This window comes from Callospermophilus lateralis, chromosome 3, assembly GCF_048772815.1.
Source record: "Callospermophilus lateralis isolate mCalLat2 chromosome 3, mCalLat2.hap1, whole genome shotgun sequence".
Lineage (NCBI taxonomy): Eukaryota > Metazoa > Chordata > Mammalia > Rodentia > Sciuridae > Callospermophilus > Callospermophilus lateralis.
In genome coordinates, this window is record NC_135307.1 from 178705769 (window position 1) to 178728220 (window position 22452).

The 22452-nt window shown below is 51.2% G+C and overlaps 1 protein-coding gene across 1 annotated transcript in view; it reads left to right on the forward strand.

Annotated features, from left to right (window-relative positions):
• Positions 1-22452, forward strand: part of Ctnnbl1 (catenin beta like 1) — a 159594-nt gene that overhangs the window by 131076 nt on the left and 6066 nt on the right. The window contains exons 12-15 of the mRNA XM_076849081.1: positions 2161-2258; positions 4073-4153; positions 18853-18990; positions 19189-19261. Of these exons, the coding sequence (XP_076705196.1) occupies positions 2161-2258; positions 4073-4153; positions 18853-18990; positions 19189-19261 (390 nt within the window). The remainder of the gene's footprint in view (positions 1-2160; positions 2259-4072; positions 4154-18852; positions 18991-19188; positions 19262-22452) is intronic.

The following is a 22452-nucleotide window of genomic DNA, read 5'->3' on the forward strand; positions in this document are numbered from 1 at the left end:
CGCCGGTGCTAGACAAGTGCTCTACCTCTGAGCCACAACCCCAGCCCTGAACCAGGGGTTTTGAGAAGGTATATAATACCTCTGTGCAAAGTGTATTTTAAGAAAAACATTGTATTTTTTATACTAAAAAAATTGAATCTATCAATTAATTGAAACTGACAGCTCCTCAGGAAAAAGCCACCCAATTACTCTGAAATGCAAATACCCTTTAAGGATCATTTTTTAGCTGAAGGTTCTGAGAACATACTAGTAAAACAAAGGTAATATTCTCCTGAATTTAGGATAGATACTGTATACAGAAGCAGGGAAGCCATTTGGAAGATATCCAGAAGTCAAGAGTAGTCTGTCTGGCCCTGCTACCTAACGTGAGCCTGCTCTCTTACCATTCATTCAGCGGGTTTTTTCTCAGCTCCTCGAGGTGCCAGACATTGTTTTAGAACTGTGGATGTAGCAGTAAACAAAGCAGGCTGGACCCCTCCTGTGTGGAACTTGCCTTCTAATTGAAGGGAGGTGGTGAGCAGGCTGAGGCAGTAAGAACAGGCCTTGAGAAGGTGACGCAGGCTGGAAAGTAAAGCAGGTGAGGCTGAAGGGCAGCCAGTGCTGGGCAGAGCCTCGTGAGACAGGTGGGCCTGAGACAGGTGGTCGAGGAGTGGGCCCAGCAGGTGGGGGGCCTTCCAGGCAGAGAAGACAGCAGCCTGCTGGGGGGTTTTATCCAGATTTGACTAGGTTTTAACTGAAGACTCATTACGGCTGCTCTGGCGATTGGGCCAAAGGGGACAAGGGCAGAAGGGGAGAGACTCTCGCTAGGAGGCTCCTGACCATCCCGAGCAAGAGATGAGGGGCTGGGGGTCAGAGTAGCAGCGGCAGCGATGGCGAACGAGCTGGAATTCTGGGTATAATCTGCCGAGGTTTCTCCCTCAAGGACATCACCATGTGGGGCTCGAGCAGTGGGAGAGCCTGGTTGCCACCAACTGGAGGGAGAAGACAGGGGAGCAGGTTCGTGGAGGCCGGTGGGGAACTAGCTTTGGCACCGTAAGTGGAAGGAGCTGCTCGATGGCCAGGGGGAGCAAGTGAGGGGTCGGAGGCCAGCCTGACCTCCAGGGCCCGCTCCAGTCCCTGTGGGACAAGATGAGATCACCAGGAGGCGACTATAAATGAAGAGAGACACTGAGGCCCGGGAACTCCGTGCTCAGAGGCTGGGGAACCAGGAGGCAGGGAGGCTTATGGTGCAAGTGTGGAAAAGCCACAGGAGTGCAGAGTGACACCTCCGCAGCTGGGGAGGGAGAGTGCTTCCTGGGGCCTCCCTTGATAGTCAAGAGGCTCTCGGGAGTGCAGGGAGCTTGGGTGCATGAGGATGCTCTTCAGTCTTCAAATAGAATCTGTTGTTGCACTGTGAGTGTTTATTTCAAAACAAACTGCACCATTTCTCCTTGAGTAGACTCCTTTTCAAGGTCACTATTGAAGGATTTTTTAAAATTCTTTTTAAAGAAGGGGTCTCTGAGTGACTGAAGCCTACGCTATCCCCTTCGATTGCCCCTTTTCTCTGGGTAGAAAAGCGTTTCATGAGGGAGCCACCGGGGTGCGTGGACTCGCTGGGTACTTGGGGTCGGGCACTGGCTCGAGACCCTCACAGCCCAGCCACCTCACGGGAAGTGGGGGTTTCAGCTGCATCAGAATGCAGGTAATCATATGGGGACCTTATCATATTTCTTATTTAATTGGGGGGCATTTACTGGGGAAAGTTATAAGGAAATTTGAGAATTCTGTGGAACATTTCTTATTCGTGATTTGCTCGTGTCATGGCTGGTATTCATATTCTGTTCACAGGTTATTTCTCTAAGTGGGGGATTAGTTTAAGGTTCTGTTGTGGACAATAAAAATCAATTAATTCCAGGCAGGGTTGAGATTCTTTCTGAGCTTTGATTCACTTGTGAAGTCGTCCTTGAGGATATCATCCCTCTTGACGACGTGTCTTGTGCGGGGAGTGCAGATCAGTTCAGTTTCCCAGTGACACAGTTGAGGTTCTTGTCTTATTAATCAATAGCAGCAGTCAGAGAAGGCCTACTTATTCCTCCTTCAATAGAACCAGGCCAGGCTTGAAGAGAGGTAATAATTACTGCTCTGATCTCAGCATGTTCTCTTTTCTCCTTCCCAACCCAGAGCATGTCTGTTCGATCCTGGCTTCCCTCCTGCGCAACCTGAGAGGGCAGCAGCGAACCCGGCTTCTGAACAAATTCACTGAGAACGACAGTGAGAAAGTGAGTGACTGGGACTGTGAGGGTGGCAGAGCACTGGCCTGGGTAGAGGGCTCCCTACCTCTACCCAAAAGCACTCCTGAGGGAGGGGTGGTAACCTGAGAGTGAGAGCAGGGAGTGAGTTGGGGTTGGGGCCGGGCGGGGCGGGGCGGAGCGTAGGGCACAGCAGAGTGGTCGGCTTTGGTTCAGAGGCCTCTAGTTGAGCCTGGTTTTTCTGCTTTCGAGATCTGAGCCACTCTGAACCTCACTTCCCCTGGCTTTAAAATGGAGCCCGTGGTTCCCGTCTGAAGAGTCAATGGGAGGTGAACTAGATGAAAACAGGCCATGACAAGGGCCCGCCCTGGTGGGCTGTGGAAGCTGGCAGTGATCACTCTGTCAAACGTGCTTAGGTGGATGTTCTATGTTGTTGTCACTCCTGGAAACCTAGAGATTCTAACCACCCCGTGAGCTGCTGTTTGTGGAGTGGCCGCTGCAGAGAAGGTAGCCAGTCTACATTCCTGCATCGGGTAATGCTCTGTTCATCCTGGATGGACGTGCACATTTTTAGGTAGGGAAGTTGAAGCTTAGAGACATCATGTGACTTGCCCGAGATCACACCACTGTAATAGTAGATCTGGGACTTGAACCCAGGCTCCTGAGTGCAAAAAGCCTGCGTATTTTATCGCTCTGTATGTAAGAAGGCAATTCCAGGTGAGTAAAGGATCAAAGGCCCCTTTTAACATGCAGTCGCTTTCCTCCCACAGTAAGGCTGAAACATTTTCCTCCCTGGGAGAGAGGTCTAGGACTGTCTCTTTGAGCCCACTTCTGGCCATTTTGCTGCCCTTACTAGCATGGCAAAAAACTATCGGTTTAGAACAAAAAACGTTTTAGCAGTCACGTGCATTGTGACATTTAACATCTGTGCTCCTGTTTCCTCACCTTAAAATGAGGGTTGCTCTTCAGCTCTCCTGCTACCTTATGAAGTTTTTTAATGGTTTTAGAAAATAATGGATGTGGAAATACTCTGTAAAATGAAGTACACAAAGTCTTCAGGTCATCGTTGTTAGCCGTGGAGCGTTTGGGCACTGTCTCCCTGGACAATCTGAGGCCATATTGGAGAACATCTCCAATTGACCAATATCAGCCCCTCCGAAAATAAATGCCAGGTTGTCAGGAGCCGTGGTGACAGATCAGAAGTCTGGGCTGCTTCGCTGCACCCCTTCAGTTGTTTGGAAGTCTTGGAGGAAAATGAATCTTCTTCAAACCCAGGGAGTATTCCTTAGGTCATGCTTGAAGCGTGACTTTGCTCAGCTTAGGTTATTCCCTTGCCAAAGTCAGGGCCTGTTTTCAAGTTGCTAAAGAAGTTTTTCTAGCACTGACTCAAAATCAGCTAAGGAGATTCCACTCAGACATTTTTTTTTTTTTTTTTTTTTTTTTTAAGATCAGCTCTGGGGCAGAATCTGAACATGAAAGGTTTCAGTTTGAAAAAAGGAATTTCTGTAAAGTTCTAAGTGAATATCAAGTATATAACTTCAAGCTCGTTCTCTTTGCAAGAAGAGACATGAATTTTTACTTATTTATTTGTTGTTAACAACTCGACCACCTGGGAGTCCTGGGGGGGTGCCGGGAGAGCGCAGTCTCCTTCGGGGAGTGGCCCGTGTGGCTTTGTTCCCCTGGCTCTTCCTCATTCTGCTGTCTCCCTAAGCAGAGCTCGTCTCCATGTCAGAAGTGGCAGCGTGGCCCCCATGCAAGCGGTGGCGCGGGATGAGAGGAGCCCCACGGCCTCTCGCCATGGTGTTCGCTTTCCTTCTACTCCTGCCTGTGAATCTCTCTTTCAGGTTGACAGACTAATGGAGCTGCATTTTAAATATCTGGGTGCAATGCAGGTGGCTGACAAGAAGATTGAAGGAGAAAAACATGTACGTATCCCGCCTGCCTTGGCCAGCTATTGACCAACCCTCCATTTGGTCCCTGTGTACCTCCCCTGTCTGCCGTGTGCCACGTGAGGTGTTGTAAGAGCAAAGCAGATGACAGTCTGCCAGTGGGTAGAACTACTGTCCCAACAGAGTGACAAGCTTTCAGGTCTGCCCTGGACGCAGGAGGGTAACACAAGCACCCTAGACAGGAGCTTCTCTCAGAAAGTCTGGCTGGAGCAGCGCTGAGTCTGGGTGCCGTTGGCAGAGTTGTCTTGGTGCCCGGGCTTGCCAGCCACCATGACCTGGAGGGAGGCAGTCTCAGGAAGGGAGGTCTCAGGAGGTGATCCCGGGCTGGAGAGTGGGAAGGGAGCTGAGAGCTTACCCAATCCAGTCCCCCTTTTACAGATGGAAAACCAAGGAGCTAGGGAAGGGGGTCCCAGGTGCACCACAGCCGAGCCCAACCCAGGGTCAGCACGACCTGGTTGTCTTTCCCCAGTGCTCTCAGAGGGAGCGACACCGCCAGGTTGTTTCTTGAGGGCTGTTCTTCCATGTGACTTTCCTGCCTTCTGTATTTTCCACCAGCTTCCATTCCATCCCCTGCCATCTCTGGCCTCTGCACTTCTTAATCAGGCTAAGTTTTCATGTCTGCTGTGCAGCGCCCAATTTGCATGCTGTCCCCAACAAGATACCCTCAGTCTTTGGTCACATTACAACACGATCCCTTTCTTGCTTTTTTCCCCAGCCTGTAGGAGACCTTGTTTTCTTGTGATCTTTATTCCCAGGAGCGCCCCGTTCTTTTCCCAATGTTCTCGCCTTAAAAACACATTTGAAGCTTTTGAGCCTCCTGGTCGGAGAGCCCCTTTCAGCATCGCCGCCCCCAGCTGTGCAGATGCCCCTGTGCCCTGGGCATTGTGCTGACACGTACTCCCCCCCAGCTGTGTGCAGGCCAGGGTGTCAGACTAGAGCTAGGGAGGCGCCTGCCTCCCCACGGCCCCCCGTTTCACTTGATGAAGACCAGTAGACAGCAACTGTGTTTCCGTGCTTGTGATTTCCCTGTGATCTCTAAACCTAGTAAGTGCTCAGATGTTTGCTGATTGATTGGATTGATCGGCTGGGACTTTCTTCTTTTACACAGTGAGACCACTGCAAGATAAAAGGCAGAGTCTCTAAAGCCTGAGCTGGACTTGAGAGACCAGCATGTTCCCACGCGGCTCTTTAATTCCACACCCCCACCCTCTTTGTTTTGTTCTTTGATTACCTTTCCTTTGCCATCTTTTCTTCCCTGTCCAGTAACTCGTCTATCCAGGGCACCAAGCAACTGTTGAAATGCCAAAGTAGGATCTCCTTTCTCTTTGTTCAAACAATAATCAGGAACAAATTTAAATTCCCCCGGACTTGTGCCAGGAAATAGCCACCAGACCACTGGAACTCCAGCCCTGACAGGATCCATGATGGAATCTGTAGGAGCAGAATTTGAGAGGCCTGAGGAGGAGCACCTGGGAGGAAGGTGACTCCATCTTGAAGTCACAGCTGTCACTCTGCATTGTCACACGGCCTCAGTTTCTTAGCTATGAAGTGATACTAGCCAAAGGCTCTTAGGTCCCCTCAGGCTTGTCTTTTCCTTAGATTCAGTTGAACGTCCTTTAACAGTGGTTTGAGAAACACAGTGAGGAGTGGTGAGTGACTGGGCGGTAGCAACTGTGAGGACAGCACACTCAGGAGTCAGAGAGCCCAGGGCTTAGGGCCAGCTCTGCCACTGCCTCACGCAGAGCTCTTGGCCAGGTGAGCCAGCCCCTGCCAGCTTTGGTTTTCCTGTCTGTTAAATGGGGATAACAACTTCCTTGCCATTATTGTGAAGGCTAGATGTGAAGCATATAAAACACCTGACTCAATAAGTAGAGGCTGCTGATCCTGGTAGATTTTCTAGCTTCCATTGCAATTCTTGTGTAGCCTTCTAAGTAAGCCAGGCCTTTCTCTCCCCAAGCACATCCCCCTGATCAGATGTCCCAGAAGGAGCCGCCCAGCGGAACAGAACGTTGGCACCATCGAGTGCTCTGTTTGAGGGAAGCACAGACATGTTCTGTTTTTCTGGGCTTTTGCTTTTGCATGGCTGGGGGTGGACTCAGGGTCTGGCTAGTCAAGCACTCTACCGCCAAGCTGCGTGGACATATTGAGGGAGAGCGAGTCAGCAGTTGGACCTCAGGGAGCAGCTTGCAGGTCGCTGTTGGGAAAGCTGGCCTGCTTCCTGCAGGATTATCTATTATCAGCACTGAAGAGGGCATGAAATTGATTAGCACTGATGGAGGGTGAGCACGCAGCCGCTCCCCAGCATCACAGAGCTGCCATGTGCCAGAGGCACTGGCCCTGCCATTCCCTGACAAACATCTGTCTCCTTGATGCCAAGGCCGTTTTGCTGGGCACTGGCAAACATTCCAAGGCCATTAGTGCTCAGCAGCCGCCGTGCTGCTCAGGAGCCGGGCGGGCAGGCGGGGGAGGGAAGCCTTTGTGAGCAGGTTGCTGCCAGCCTCGGGCTCCACCTGGCCAAGGATGCCCCTGCACGGGGGTAAAGGGCTTAGAGCAGCATGGCCTCCCTCTCACCCCCGCTCCTTGCAGCACCTCTCTGAGGCCCAACTGGTTTGTCTCCTTGCCCTAGCCTACCCATTCAATTTAGATGTCCTGCACCAGTTAGAACTCGGCAAAAGAATGACAACTTGAATTGAATGCTTATTTCTCAGGCATTTTGGTGACATTGACAGTAAGATCAGTAATGGAGAAATACCTACTTTATCAAGTCTGCCGACAAACAAAACCAAACCAAACCTAGCTGACAGATTCAGGCATCGATATTTGTAGTGTCCCAGCCACCCACCTTCCCATAACCCTCCATTGCTCTGGACATGGTGCTAGTGTCTCGGGTTCGCAGTTGACCAAGATTCACCAGGCAGAATTCAGTCATCTGGCAAATGTTGATGAGCACCTGCTCTATGCAAGGCACTGGGCCAGGCCCTGGTGGGGGCAGGAAGCCAAAGTGCCAATAAGAGAGGGGGCCCAGGAGGGTGCTCCTGCTGAGGGCCAAGGGCCTGGAATAGCGGAGGCCCCAAGTAGTTTTTCAGGTGGGTCAGCAAAACTGCTGATACCAAACCTTGAAAGATGGAGACCTAGGGGGCATTTCCAGCTTGGGCAGGGACAGCCGAGGAGGGACACTGGAGCCGAGGGGAGAGCATAGGAGTGGACAGCGTGAGAGGGAGCGCGTGCCCTCTACAGCCAGGCCTTTCCCAGGTTCTCCAGCTCCTGGCGAATATTAGCTGCCCCGGCCTGTTTTCCTTCTTGGGGCGTTTTAGTCTCCAGGTTGTGTACTTTGAGAGTTTGCACGGGCAGCGATGGGGAACCACAGATGCCATACACAGAAGCTGCTGCTGTCCTGGCTTCTCACCGGCCCTTCCCCCTCCTGTTGGTTCAATGTCCAGAGCCTGCCTGGCTTCTGACTGTCGGGAGTAAGGCGTAATTGGATAGGTGCTGGCAGGGACTTCTGATGGAGGGAGGGGGAGAGTCTCCGAAAGGCTTTTCTTTTTTAGTTCCTTGGAAAATTATACTCAGCAGGTTTATTCAGTAACGTGTTCTCACCACATACTTTGCACCATAATGACTTACAAATTGCATGCTAATTTTGCCACAGTTAAATCATTGCAGGCTTTTTTCCTGGAAAGAAAAAGATGGACTCTGTAATGAAGCAGTATCCACAGGACTTGATGTCTTAAGCAGACTTTGACCATTTCCTCCGCATTTTGAGCTCACTCAGAGATTTGTGTGAAAGGGGCTGAAGTGCGGGAGTGAATGGGGGGTGCGTGTTCCTGAAGCACCAGGTGAAGATGCAGATAGTGAAGTGTGAGGCTGCCGTCAGTTCATCTGCTAACTGCGTTACAAGCTTCCAGGGTAAGCTTTAAAAAAAGAGAGAGAGAATCCTGCCGAGAGGTCCTCTCAGCTCTTCTTTAAACCAGAGGTTCCCAGACTCCCATCTCATGAATTTGCCAGAACATAGCTTTCTGCCAATAGATGCAGGGGAGAGGGAGTCATGGGGTGTCTCCTCTTCTCCTCTCCCTGCTTCTCTGTCTAGGACACCTGCGGTTTCAGCCGTGCACCCCTTCATCCTCTGCCAACCCCCTTTCTTCTAATCCTCGTCTTTTTGTGATTGGAAGAGAAGTCAGTTGACCTGAGTTCTGGTCCCCCACCCCTGCCACTTGCCTTGCAGTGTGGCCTTAAACACTCCATTTGGCTTTTCTGACCTCTGTTCTCCTCAGTCAGGGGGCTATTAGCTCCCCACCCCCACCAGCCTCCCAGGCTGGTGGCAGGGTCTGCTGTGATGATGGGGGCTGGGTGACAGGCCTCCCACCTCTGCAGACACGAGCCAGCCGCAGCTGAACACCACCATGGGCTTTGCTGACTCAGTGAGTTCAAACCCAGGCTTGTGGCCCTAACCCTGGATAATCTGCTCCCCTCTCCCTCACACCAGGGCCATTCAGTTTGACCAGGTCAAAAGCCTGGGTATCAGCTGCCTGCTCCTGCCTCCCGCCACACCACCATCTGGTGAGCTCTGCCTGCAGCATCTCTGCTGCCTACCTCCTTTCCCTCCCCTCGCTGCCAGCACTGAATTGCAGGCTACCATTATCTTTTCTTCTTGTGCTAATGCAGCATCCACACTGCACTGTGTTGACTTCGGCATGCTCTCTCTGTCTCCCTTTAAACTAGTTCCAGGTCTTCAGGAGTCCTGCCTGAAACTCTGGTGGCATCTCACCCTTGTGGTGTGCACAGGCCATTCCGCACCCCTGGTGCCTCCTGAACCTGTGCCTTCTCCACCTTCTCCCCGTTTGCCCATTGCCCTTTACTCTGCCTGGAACCCTTCTCTGTGCCCGCTTTTCCACATCCTTTTTCAGCAACTGGCCAGTCCCTCTGATTCCCTCAGGGTTGGGGCGTTCAGATTGGTCAGTCAATATGCACCGAGTGTTAGCCACACACAGCATGCTGCCCAGTGCTTCACTGTCGGTTCCTGCAGAGAACCCTCCTTGAGACCCCTGGAGCCCCTCTAGGTGCCCAAGGGCACCCTGTGCACCACAGTCTCGGGCTGAAGATCAGGGACTGGGACAGGACTACATAGTCATCAAGTCTGGCTGTGCCTCCACCAGCCTGATGACTGCAGGCAAGCCACTGAGTCACCCTGCTTCAGCTTCCCCATCAGTAGAAGGATGAGACTAGCGGTGCTTACAGGGTTGTGGGGAAGAGTGAATTAGAGCAGCTCCTGGCACAGGGGAGGAGGCCACACGTGGGAGCTGCTGGCTCAGCGATTTTGGCCTGCACTCCTTTAGTAGTTGTTCTTTTTACATATATATGTCATCAGAGTGGATTTGACATATTATACATACAGGGAGCATAACCTATTCTAATTAGGATCCCATTCTTGTGGTTAAACATGACGTGGAGTGTCACTGGTGGCGTATTCATATATGAGCATAAGGAAGTCATGTCTGATTCATTCTGTTATCTTTCCCATCCCCCTCCCTTCCCCTCATTCCCCTTTGTCTAATCCAGTGAACTTCTGATCCCCCCCATTCCAACCCTCACCTTATTGTGTGTTAGCATCCACATATCAGAACATTTGGCCTTTGATTTTTGGGGGGAATTGACGTATTTCACTTAGCACAATAGTCTGCAGTTCCATCCATTTACCAGAAAACACCATAATTTTATTTTTCTTTATGGTTGTGTAACATTCCATCATGTATATGAACCACATTTTCTTTATTCATTCATCTGTAGAAGGGCATCTGGGTTAGTTATGTAGCTTTGCTGTTATGAATTGAGCTGCTGTAAACATTGACGTGGCTGCGTCACTGTAGTATGCTGATTTTAAGTCCCTTGGGTATAAACCAAAGAGTGGGATAACTAGGTCAAATGGTGGTTCCATTCCAAGTTTTCTAAGGGCTCTCCATTCTTCTTTCCAGAGTGGTGCACCAATTTGCAGTCCTACCAACAACATATGAGTGTGCCTTTTTCTCCACATTATCTTGTCCTGTACTCTGGTCTGTCTCCCTCTAAACCAGTTCCAGGTCTTCACAAGTGGGACTGCTCTTATTCGCTTTCTCTGCTCCTTCAGGGGATCTGCATTTTATGGCCTTATGTTGTCCTGTCTGCTGTTGTGGAAGCTGTGGTTCTCTCCAGACCGGCTTGTATGTTGTCGATATTTAAATGAGCAATTCTGGCCTTTTCCTTACAGAGAATATGTTAAGTAAATTAGAAACACAGACCCCTGTGACAGGCAGAATGGCAGGGCAGAAGGAGCCGTGGCGTCACTTGGCTCAAGGTTAAGTGCCAGCTCTGCTGTGCGTGAGCTCTGTGCACTTGGGAGATGCCTCACCCTACATGCATTTTCTGGGTAGCTTTATTCCACGATCACTTTGAGGATTAATGAGAGTGTTAGTGGAAACCTGGCACAAGCTCTTGTGCTGAGGTGACCTGACCTTTAGTCAGTCTCTTCTCAGGGGCAGAGTTCTGACCCGAGACCCTTGGATGCTTGTTTGAGCTGCTGTCAGCTAGCTGCCTCCCCCTTACCACCTCCCCAGCCTCAGTTTCCCCAGCTCGCAAAGACATGTGGTCTCTCGGACCGCCCTCCACAGTCTGCCCTATTTTAGAAGCTTTTGGAGGAAGGTGTGGTTTTGCTGGTGTTCGTGCTCCTAGTCTCTGTGCGCCTCTCTCTCCTGTGGTTCAGGTTTCTCCCCTTGCTTTGGAACATACAAAGGAGTAGGCGTTTTCTGAATGGTGGGGCGTTCTTACCCATGAATGCAGACAGTCTCTGATGGTTGGGGCTCCCTGTTCCAGCCGTGAGCTGCGTCCTCTCTTACTGAAGCAAGAGGGATTCCTATCAGCTTCACAGAAGCCTCTTTTGACTGTCCCCTTCTGTCAGCCTGGGGTAGTTTGCTGCCTGTCAGGGGCAGATTGGAAATGGCATCAGCCTGCTCACTTGGAGGGCTCGCGACTGACTGCAGAGAGATGGAGGCGCGCGGCGATTTGGTAGTGCTCCCAAAGACAGATTAACATTTAAAGTGAAGATGTGCTGGGAGCGGGAGGCAACACAGCCCTGTGGAAATGGCACCTTGACGCTCCACATACCACCTCCCTGTGTATCTTTGGAGATGAATCTGTTTATTTTAGCAGCCCCAAAACAGGCTTATGCTGCCGTGAATTGCAATCTGTTCTACTTAATGCGCCATTCACTGAATTACCATCTAAGTTTTTATTCTAGCCCTCTCTATGGAATGAACAAAACAAAACCTATCAGTGGATTTTTTGGGTGGTTTTTATTTATTTATTTTGTTTTTATTTATTTATTTATTTATTTTTAACACTTTCAAATTGCATGCAGAATTTGCTGGCTGAGCGATAGTGGCTTCCCCGCATCCCCACCCCCTGCTTCATTTTAAATTTCTTCAATTTATAGGGAAATGATAGGCCAACAAGCTAGGTGAGCTTACATTTAATGCTATTGGTTTGCATTAGTTCCCAGATATGGCATAAAGAAAAAAAGCCCACTTAACCACTCATAGGCTAATACTGAGAAAGGTCCATAAAACAAAGATTCTGTCTCCCTTTGAACTGTGAAAGTGAGCCTACAGTTGGAGTCGGATTTGTGTGAGTTTCTGTTCTTCCTCTGCCACTTACACCATGAGCTTTGTGAGCATAGGACAGACTCATCTCTCTGATCCTCAGTTTCCAGTTTGAGAAGTGGAGACAGTAATCCTTCTTCCTCTGGGGTTTTGTGAAGAATATGAGAAATCCATGATGGTGCTTCACTTGGTGCCGGCCGGGCAAGGGGCTCAGGAATATCACCGTTTTAATCCCTCTTTACCGCCCATCCCTGGCCACAGTGAAAGGACGAGTATGAAAGGTGTTGGGCTAGGGAAGCATTTTCCGCTCAAGTCTCCAGCTGGAACTCAATGACAGCCGTGTGACATCTGTCTCCATCTTTCCATCTGAAATCAGCAAATGATGTTTGCCATGCACACTCAACACGGGCAGGTACCGAGTTGAGAAGTGAGCACTGCTGTGTTGTCACCACTTCACAAAGAAGGCGATCACCTTCCTTCTCCTCGCAGGGGAGGTGGTGGATCATTCTGTGGAGGTCTCTCTGAAATCTCAAGCCTCCTGTCTTGTTCCAGATGCAAGCTGACGAGGGTGAGGGGAATATGTCAACCGGGTTCTTGGAATTTTTCTGTAATCCCCTGTTGATCGTAGTCCCATTTGAGAGCACTTGAGTTGCAGGCCTGTTTTTAAGTGGCCTGTCCAGTGGAGCAGCAGATCCAGGGCCATGTCTCTGTGAGAGGGAAGTTTAATTTGAGGAGCTGAGCTGACTGCCAGCGAGGACCATCATGTCCTGTTGGTGCTGCGTTGCTCCAGCTGGAGACCTGTCTTGCATGGCTGTCCTGGCGGCCATCAGCTTAATCCATCTGTACACCCAGTACAGGAAGGAACCTGTTACCCGTGAGGTGCCTCATCCCTCGATTTGCCACAGATCATCTGAGCCAAAAAGAACCTTCTGGAGCACCAGACCAGGGAGACCAAGGTGAGGCTGGCTGCCTCCCCGCTGTTCTGCAGTCAGCAGGCAATGCTCACTGACCTCAGGGCTCTTTCCCACTGAGTCCCACTGCTCCACACCCTCTGCCATGTTGTCCTCTGCAGCCACTATGGTGGGTTAGAGTTGACACTCGGGATAAGCCCGCTCTTCTTTGCCTGGTCCAGAACAGGCTTCTCATTTTCCAGCAAAGAAGCTGAAGCCAAAAAAGTTAATTGACTTGCCTAAGGACACTACGAAGTTAGTATTAGAGTTGGAGTCTGATCCCATTGGCATAGGTTCTGTCCCACCTTGACAGAAGAACTGGTTTTGGAATTTATATATTATATTTCCAGGAAATTTTACCATTTTACTTAAGCATTTTTGGTACTGTCAGAGGGTTTCTAGAGACAAAGAAAGGGGGTGGTCAGCGACCTTCTTTAGAAAGGGGTATTTGTGCCAGGGACAGTGGCCCACACAGCTTGGGAGGCTGAGGCAGGAGGATCACGAATTCAAACCCAGCCTTAGCAAAAGCGAGGCACTAAGCAAATCAGTGAGACCCTGTCTCTAAATAAAATACAAAATGGAGCTGAGGATGTGGCCCCTGAGTTCAATATCTGATTACCCCCCCCAAAAAAGGCGGGGATATTTGTTATTTGTTAGCTCAGTGTCCATGTACTGAGGAGGCTGTGCTGCCGGATGGCTCTCAGAACAGCCAACTGGCTGCATTCTGTTGCTGGTCACTTTTAAAACCTGCTACCTCAGTCAGCTGGGCTCCTCCCTACCATCACGTAGGAAAGGAAGTGAGGCCGTTTGTGTATTGCTAGTGCATAACCTTTGGAGTACCTGAGCTCACACTTCTTCAGTTTGGGAACCTTTTACATGGGACAGAATAGGGTGGCAAGAAGCTCATGATGAATTTCTCTTTGATTCTTACAACTTTTGCGTTACTGAATCCTAGCCAGCTGCAGGAGTTGAGTTATACCAGCAGCCATTGGGGAGCCTCAGATACCTTAAAAATTGTTTCAGAAGTCTAGATCAGCTTCACCATACAGAGAAACCCTAGGGACCACATCAAGTTCTTATCCCAAGGTCAGTTTTTGTCTTAGGAACCCAGAAAGGCATTAGAAATTCATTAATCTGTTCATAATAAGTTGGCTCTGTGCGTACCTCCTAGTAAGGAAAGGGTAAAAGTAAAGTGACATGCCATCTTACTTCCTTTTAAAGATACCAGAACTTGAGAAGATGGACCTCTTAAGAACTGGGCCCAGACTTTCTCACTGCCTTATTCTGCATCAGAATGATACAGAATCTTCCTGCTTCTTTTTTTCCCCTTAAACAGTGAGTGTGCATCTGTACTCAGCTAACTCGCATCCTCCCGGTAGTAAATACTCTGTGCCGCGGTGTCGGAGCGGGCGAGATAAGGTGCTGTCCTGACAGCACTCATCTTCCCTGCGTGCCATCTCCCCAGCGCTCTGAAACTGCCAGGAGAGAAGCTCCGTCTTCAGAAGCTGATCTGCTTCTTGCGTGCTTCCCGCTGCTGTGGTGAAGTCTTTCTGGGAGATGAGCTATCGTCCTATCTCAGATCTACATTCGAAAATTTCACTTTCAAAACATAAGGCCGTACATCTCAAGTAGAATGTCAAGTTGAATGGTGTCAGGGAAGTTCTGAGGGAAGAGGGAAGAGAGGGGAACACGGAGCTTGGCATGGCTCTCCTGCGTCCTGGGTCTAGCCTCTCTAGAGACACAAGTCAGAGGGCCCAGTACAGCCTGCCAGGTTAAAGCACCAAGTTGGTGGGAAAGTGCGAGAAAGGAGGAATTGCCAGGGTACTTCTGACCTCAGGAGAGAAACTAGAGGTTGCTCACTCCACTCCTGAGCCTCCCATTACTCTCCTTGACCTCTTCCTTTGTTCTCTGGCCAAGTCTGCAGTTAGTATCTGCACAGCCGTGGCAGTGTAGGAAGAGTTTGGGCCAGGTCTGCTGCCCCAGCATGGCTTGACCCGTATTCTTTGCTATCATGGGTAAGAATTCCCACCTCGCAGTGATGGATTGTGGGAAGCCCGGGAGTGAATATACGTAAGCCCTGTAAGCCCTGCGCCTGACGCAGAAGCAGCCCTTGGCTGCTCCCTTCGGTGGGTGGGTAAAGGTAGCAGCCATTATTATTCACTCTGCCTCCCACAGTGCCTCCCAGGTAGTCATCAATCAAAACTAACATGATCTGCCGATAGCACAGCTCAAGTAAGCAAAAAAAAAAAAGATCCTCCCTGCTCCTTCCTAATGTTTGTGTTAGTGATAAGACAGTCCCCTGCTTTCCCAGGCCAGCTGAGTTGACTTCTCTCTGCCGTGATTTCCTTTTCCATCCCTGTCAGACTCAGGGCCTTCCAGCTGCAGCTCCAGGGTTGCATTTCTGGAACTCTCCTGACTGACCCCGACAGGACGAGCCCGTCTTCCTGAAGGGTTCCCACAGCAGCTGGTACAGCTGAGAAGTCCTGTGTAATTGCAGCTATTATTTTTTTCAGAAATTATTTATTCCTATTTGTTGACCTCTCAGACTTAAGCACCTTGGTTGGGGAACTTTCATTTGTCTTTGCTGTCCCTGCGTATCACACAGCGCCACGGCACACGCGGCGGTTCTGGAAGTCCTTATTGGGTGGACTTGTCCATGGGTTCTGCTCTGGGTCCGGTGTTTGCAACTCCAGAGGCCTCCTCTCTTCTCTTCCTCCTCCTCCTCACATGGGCTGAGGCTGTGGCCTCCCAGCCATGCCCTCTACCAGCTCCCCGTGCTCTAAGCCGTGTGTCCATCATAGGACCGTGGACATATTCTCAAGACATTTTCCGACATGGTGCTGACAGTCTGCAGTCCCTGGCATCTAACTTCTGGCCAGCACTCCAGCTCCCACCTGCGCCCCTCCCAGCACCTTCCCTCACTACATCCTGGTCTTTCTACCCCTTCTACCCCGACCACTCAGCTCTTGCCACACCCAGCTCATTAAATGGCTTAAGACCGTGCCTGCCTTCTTTTCAGCCCTCTGACTGATGCTCTCCAAGAGCCAACTAAACACAAAGTCCTTTGCAAGGTGCTCCCCAGCGCCCACAGCTCTTGCCTTCAGGATCTACAGGAAGGCGGCCCCCATGTGAGTCGCCAGCACAGTGGGCCACGGGAGGTACCGTGACAGGTGCACTCCCGGGGCGTGGATATCTAAAGCTGGAAAGTCATATCTGCTTGGGGATCTCTGGAAATGTGAGAAGTGTCACATTGTAGACGTGGGTATATCATGGGGTGGGGAGGGTAGGACCAACCTTACAAGGAAAGAGGAGACCAGAAAAAGGAAGCAGTCCCGGCTGTGTGGGTTGGGGAGTGCTAGAGGGCAAGAAGCCTGGACAGCTGGAAGCATGTCCCCTGGGGATGGGACACTGGGAGACCGTGCCTTTAAGGCATTTACTCTGCTGTCTGCCTACCGGGTGCTCCAACTTGTCAGCGGAGCCTGATCAGCACGGCCAACTTACAGCTGTAACTTGTGTGTCCCTTTACTTCATGTCATTTCTTGTCTGTGACCTCCCTAGACAGTCTGCTCCAAGACCAGGGCTTCTCCTAACCTCCATTTTCCTTTTTCCTTTTTCTTTTTGTACTTTAACTCAGCACTTTGGATTGTGTTCTTGTGCCAAGCTCTCAGTAGGGCCAGGAGTCTGAATTCTCTGCATCCCATAACTCATTTCCCTTCAGAAATGAATCAGGGAGCCTCGGCCCCAGGGAGTCCATAGTCTGGTAACTGGTAATTAAGTAATTATGGGCAGTTTTGCCTCTCTGCCCTGGTTTCTGGTCCATACAGTGGGATCAATAATACCTCCCCGCCATGTTCACGTTTGCTAGTAAGGACACGTATGTGTAATGACGTAAACTCTAGCAATATAGAAATAGGAAGTGTGAGCCCCAGATGCTTTTCGTGTGGTCAAAGTCAGAAGAGATTTTCCTTCCTGGGCCCAGGTGCTGAACACTTTGGAGTGGAGGAGCGGGAAATTAGGATTCTGAGCACACGAGAAGCTAGAGCGACTCCTCTTCCTTTAAACTCCTTGGCCATCAGGCCAGTGCTCCGTGACCACCTTGGAACGTTAGCGTGATCACCAGCTTACCAGGGAATCTGCTACCAAATGGAGCCAAGAGTTAGTGGCAGCGACTGGCAGGGCACAGTGGCCCTGGCGGGCTGCGGCCCTCTGCCTCAGAGACAGGCCTTCAGTGGGGAGATGAAAAGTAGCCTGTGCGGCTGCAGGCAGCCCCCAGGCAGATGAAGAAGCGGGTTACCGAGCGTCAGTGGTCCCTGAGGGGTTCTTGTGGAGATGGATGACCACAGTGCTGAGCCCTTGCAGTTCGTGGGAGTGGAAAACAGCGTCCCCAGGGCTCTGTCAATGACAGGAGCTGAGCTGTCAGAAGGAACATTGGCCATAAAAATACCGATGGAATTAAGTAATGGGTTGTTGTCATGAGAAGTGTGGGCAGGCACCTGCCGTCCTAAGTGTCCACTAGAAGCGTCCACTAGTCATGTGACCGAGGCTCTCCTAAGAGCTCACAGACTGAAGTACAGATGACATTTTTCTCTCATTTGCCACGTGAAAGTTTACTGGTCTGGGGACAAACCAAATTCAGGCCCGTGGGCTTCCAACAGCTCAGAGTTGGCAGGAAGTAGATAGTGATGAAGTCGGAGTGTGTGTTCCTTTACTTCATGTCATTTCCTGTCTCTGTGACCTCCCTAGACAGTCTGCTTCTGGGTGACCAAGACCAGGGCTTCTCTTAACCTCCGTTTTCCTTGTGTGACCATGGTGGGCAGTCAGAGGCCTCAAGCAGGGGCTCACCCAAGGTGCCCAGGGATTTGGGGAAGGGCCTCGGGTGAGGCAGTTGAATCGTCGTGTGGGCTTGAGCGACACCCAGGGTCCGTGGCAGGAAGGTGGCGGGGGCTTGAGCTGGGGAGAACAGCTCTCCCAGGAGAAGAGCCTGTAACCTCCTGGGTGGGGCGAGGGTGCCGGCTGCAGGGGTGACGGCACAGCTCTGAGCACACTCAGCTGACCGAGAGCACGCTGTGAGCAGTGGATCGCCTGGTGTGTAGACTGTAGTGCTATGAAGATGTTTTTAAAAAGAATCCACTGGAGAGGAAGGGGGCAGTGTTCAAAGGATTGGGAAGGAGACCCTCGGCTTCACTAGGCACCCAGAATCATGGAGAAAGGAGGCCTTTCTTCACCGCCAACCTGACTGGGAAGGGGAAGGGTTAAGGGAGAAGTTATATATGGCCGCCCAAACCAAGCGTCAAGAAGGAGTGGGCCAAGAAGTTAATTTCCTAGAAGGAGAGGGTAGAATAGTGGTCACCAGAGGCGAGGAAGCGGGGCAGACCAAAATAGTTAGATGGGCATGAGCTCCGGTGTTCCACAGCACAGCGGGCGACTGTGGTTCACAATTTACTACATATTACATAGAGAACTAGAATAGAGTTCAGGGTTCCCACTACAAAGAAGTGATACATGTTTAAAAGGAGGTAGAAATGCTAATTACCCTCATTTGATCATTATACTTTGTGTACATGTATCGAAATATCACACTGTACCTCATAAATTTGTATAATTGTTATGTGTCAATTAAACATCTTCTAAGATAAAATAAATTTTTAAAAGACTGAGTGGAAACCAATACATAGCTTAGATTTATATCCCTTCAGCTTATTTTTTTAGTTTTAATATGTGGATAAGATCATTGTGGCCCTCATTCATCAGATAGAAAAGAAAAGGGGACGCTGGGCTGGGGCTCAGGGGTAGAGCACTTGCTTAGCATGCGAGGCCCTGGGTTCAATCCTCAGCACCACATATAAATATATGAATGAAATAAAGGCCCATCAACGTCTAAAAAACAGGTTTTTTTTAATGGCTTTAAACTTGACTTCTGGGGCCTCTGCAGTCCATTAAGTGAGGAGCCAAGAAAGACCCTTAGGGCAGTGGGAGAGGCGAGTCAGGACGAGGTTGGAGTTACTGTTCTTCACGTATTAACCGTGGCCAGGGGAGACCCACTCTGCGGATCCACTCGCCGTCCAGCTTTTATGCCCACATGCCCATTTGTTTCCAGGACATTGTGCGGCGTGGAGAAATCATAGACAATGACATGGAGGACGAGTTCTACCTCCGGCGCCTGGATGCGGGGCTCTTCGTCCTCCAGCACATCTGCTACATCATGGCTGAGATCTGCAACGCCAACGTCCCCCAGGTAGCAGGGCCTCCCAGATGGCCTGACCTCCCCCTCCTTCCTGGCACCTGGTGGGTGGGCCGTGCTCTCCTGGGATTCCCTCCCTCCGTGTGCACCCTTGTTTTCAGGGGTGGGTGAGGGGATCGGGTGCTCTACTCTGGTGTTGCTGGGACAAACGCCCCCTTTTCCTTCTCTCCTTGCTCTTCCCCCTCCTTTCAGATCCGCCAGAGGGTCCATCAGATACTAAACATGCGAGGAAGCTCCATCAAAATTGTCAGGCACATCATCAAGGGTGAGTTGGATGCGCCTGTGTCTGGGCTCTGGGAGTCACGCTCCACTCGCTTCCCAGGCTCTTCCGTGTCCCTGGTGTCTGGCACTGGAAGCATCAGTGGGTCTTCTTGTTCACTGTGTCCAAGTCGTCTTCATCAGAACTCTGTGAAGACTAACCCTGCGTGTCTCTGCCTCTGCCCCTCCAGTTCTGGAATGTAAACACACACCAAATAAGAAGCAGAGGGCTCAGAAATATTTGTTTAAAAAGCAAATAACGAAGGGCTGGGGCTGGGGCTCAGTGGCAGAGCCCTTGCTAGCACTTTTGAGGCACTGGGTTCAATTCTCAGCACCACATAAAAATAAATAACAGTATTGTGTCCATCTACAAGAAAAATACATATGTAAAAGCCAAACAGGCACTCTAGTTTCTAACTGTATAGTGGAAGGAAAGAAAGCAAGGATAAGACGAGAAATAGCTGGGAACATGCAGGCCAGGAAGTGGGAAGGGCAGTCCCACGTCCTTGCTGAGTGCACTCACTCACTTTTCCTTGTGAGAAGACATTTTGCAAATGTTGCATAAGGTACTGCCTAATGTGAGGTGAGCACTCAGTCACTTTGAGTCGCCCTCTGTCCTCTGTCACCCCTTGGACTCCCTGAAATGCTAGACCTGCCCCAGCTGGAGTGGCTCTGAAGAGGACTCCAGCCGCAAGCAAGCCTCAGTCAAAAGCAGGGCCACGTGTGTACTTGAGCTGCACAGACTGACACACCTGGGTGGTGGTCGGTGGGAGACACTGCAGCACGGGTGGCATCAGGGTTTGTAGAGTCAAGCTGGCCCGGATGACCAGAGTCTCCTTCTCTGGCCTTTGTTCTGGCCCATTTCTAAGATGAGGGACTGAGCTGGGCTTCCAGGATTGACCTTGAAGTTGCTCCTGGGCCTGCATCCTGACCCTGCTACTCACTGGGGTGCCCTGGGCAGGAGCCCAGGTGCTCTGTGCCTGGCAGAGTGGGCCTGAGGTGTGGGTGAGGAACGCGAGGGCTGCATGGGCCGTAACAAGCTCTCAGCAGACCCCAGCCTGTGGCACCATGAGGCATTGTGATGATCCTCCTCCTCATCATCATCATCAGTGAGGTGTAGCTAAAGTCCTGTGAGAAGCCTTTTGAGAGAAGTGGCACTGAGCTGGTCTGTGGGTCTGGGACAAGGACATTCCACAAAGATGGAACAGTGTGACTAAAGGCACAGGGCTGGAAGTCGTGTGCTCAGCACCGCCCTGCAGGCAGGCCACGCGGCAAGGCTGTTCCCGTGGTAGACAGGGCACGAGGCCTTGGGTCTGTTGTTCAGAGAAGGCACCGGGCGAGCCTGCCCTGCTGTGGCTCCTGTCGGGACCCAGGGTGCTCTCTTCGCCTGGGCGCCGGATCCACAGAGATTCTGCTGCCTTCGTGCTGCCGCCTCCCTTGGGTGTAGCCGCGGTGACACGCGACTACAGCCTTTAAGTGGCATTTACTTTTAACGCCCACGTGTGCAATTAGAACTTTCATTACTCCGGGCTCTCCTGTCTTGCGTGGCGGCTTCTCCCGCACTCCATCCCTGGGATCCGAACAGTGCTGGGGTGGGGGGGGGGCTTTTCCTTCCTCGAACCCTGCTGTACGTAGCTGAGGTGGATCAGAGCTCCCCGCTGCCGGGAGCCAGCCCCCCTGGCTCATTCCCCCGGTGCCCACTGAAGTGCTGGCACAGCTGGAGGCTGAGTCTGTGTTTTCCATGGGGCAAGCGGGTGAGGGGCCTGCACGGGCGCCGTCTCCCTTCCCACTGCCCTGCTCCACCAGACCCTTGTATCCCTCTGCCCCAAGTCCAGTTCTCTCTCTTTGAAACCAGCCCCTCGGTTCTTTCTCCAGACTCAGGCGTGAATCTAAGCGCTCCTGTCTCTACTTCCCCATTTATTTCCTTCTGAGCCCTTATCATAACCTGTGATGGCTTTATTTAAGTAGTCTACTCACTTGATCTGTCTCTTACATTACAATGTAAGCCCCGTGACGAAGGAACACCGTCTGCCAGGTTCACCCCGTCTCTTCAGCTTCTGGGGCCATAATGGGAACCCAACAGATATCTTAAACATTGTATGGATGTCATTTGGCCAATGTTCCCTGGGCCTCTTCCAGACTAACCAGGTGCAGGGCTGGGTGCTGTTTCAGAGGGCCTGCCCTCGGGTGCTCAGTCTCCTGGGGTGTGTGATAAAGGACACACTCCAGGAGCCTCTCAGCAGGCATTGCTCAGCGCCAGGTGCTGCATCCAGTGCTAGAGACACCAAGATGGTGCTAGAGAAACCAAGCCGTGCAAACAAGTCCCTATCCTTGCAGCGTTCACAGTCTGGTAATTATAAGGTGATAAGTGTTGGGTTGGAGTTGTGAGTGGTGCTAAGGTAGCGGCAGCAGCGGAGGAGCAGAGGCTCAGCAGGACAGGACAGGACTGGCAGCTGTAGTTAGAGCTCCAGAGAGGGATCAGGAGTGTGGCTGGAGCATTGTGGGAGGGGCTTACTGGGCAGGGATGAGTTCGGCGGGTGCATAGGGGGTCTGGGGTACAGGTAGTGACTGCGTCCCCTTGTTGGCAGCAGCCAGTAGACATTCTCATTAGAGCTCAGGAGAGAGGCTCTCTGGGGCATTTGAAGTCATTACAGAGAGGTGATATTTAAAGCTAGGGAATTGAATGCCATTGCTGGGACCGAAGTGGCCCTCGACTCGATGCTGACCATTACAATAGAGTTCTCCACAGCTTGAGGGTTGTGATAAGGGGTTCTCGGCCCCCTTCCCCTGGCATGACCCTGACCCATGCCAGGGGAAGCCTGTCTCCGGTGCCATAGGGTCTGGACCCTGTGCATCGAGGCTGCCTCAGAGCAGCCCCTGGACACAGCAAACAAAGACCCCCAGGACAGGTGCCTCGGCCATGGGAGGGACGTGCAGGGGTCCAGGGGCTGGCTCTGCAGGCCCCCTCCAGCCGCTCTGGTTCCTTCCTCTCCTCCCCCTCCCCCACCCTCCTCCATCAGAAGGCCTGAAAAAACAAAGCCTCATAAAGAAAACCAGCTCGTCAGCCTGTCCTCTTTGATTTTAATTTTGTTTTTCAGTTTGGGTTGCTTCCTTTTTTTTTTTTTTACGTACTAATTAGATGCAAGCTCTTTTCTTTGATTTTATGGCCTACATATTTCCTCAGTTTTGCTGGCAGGA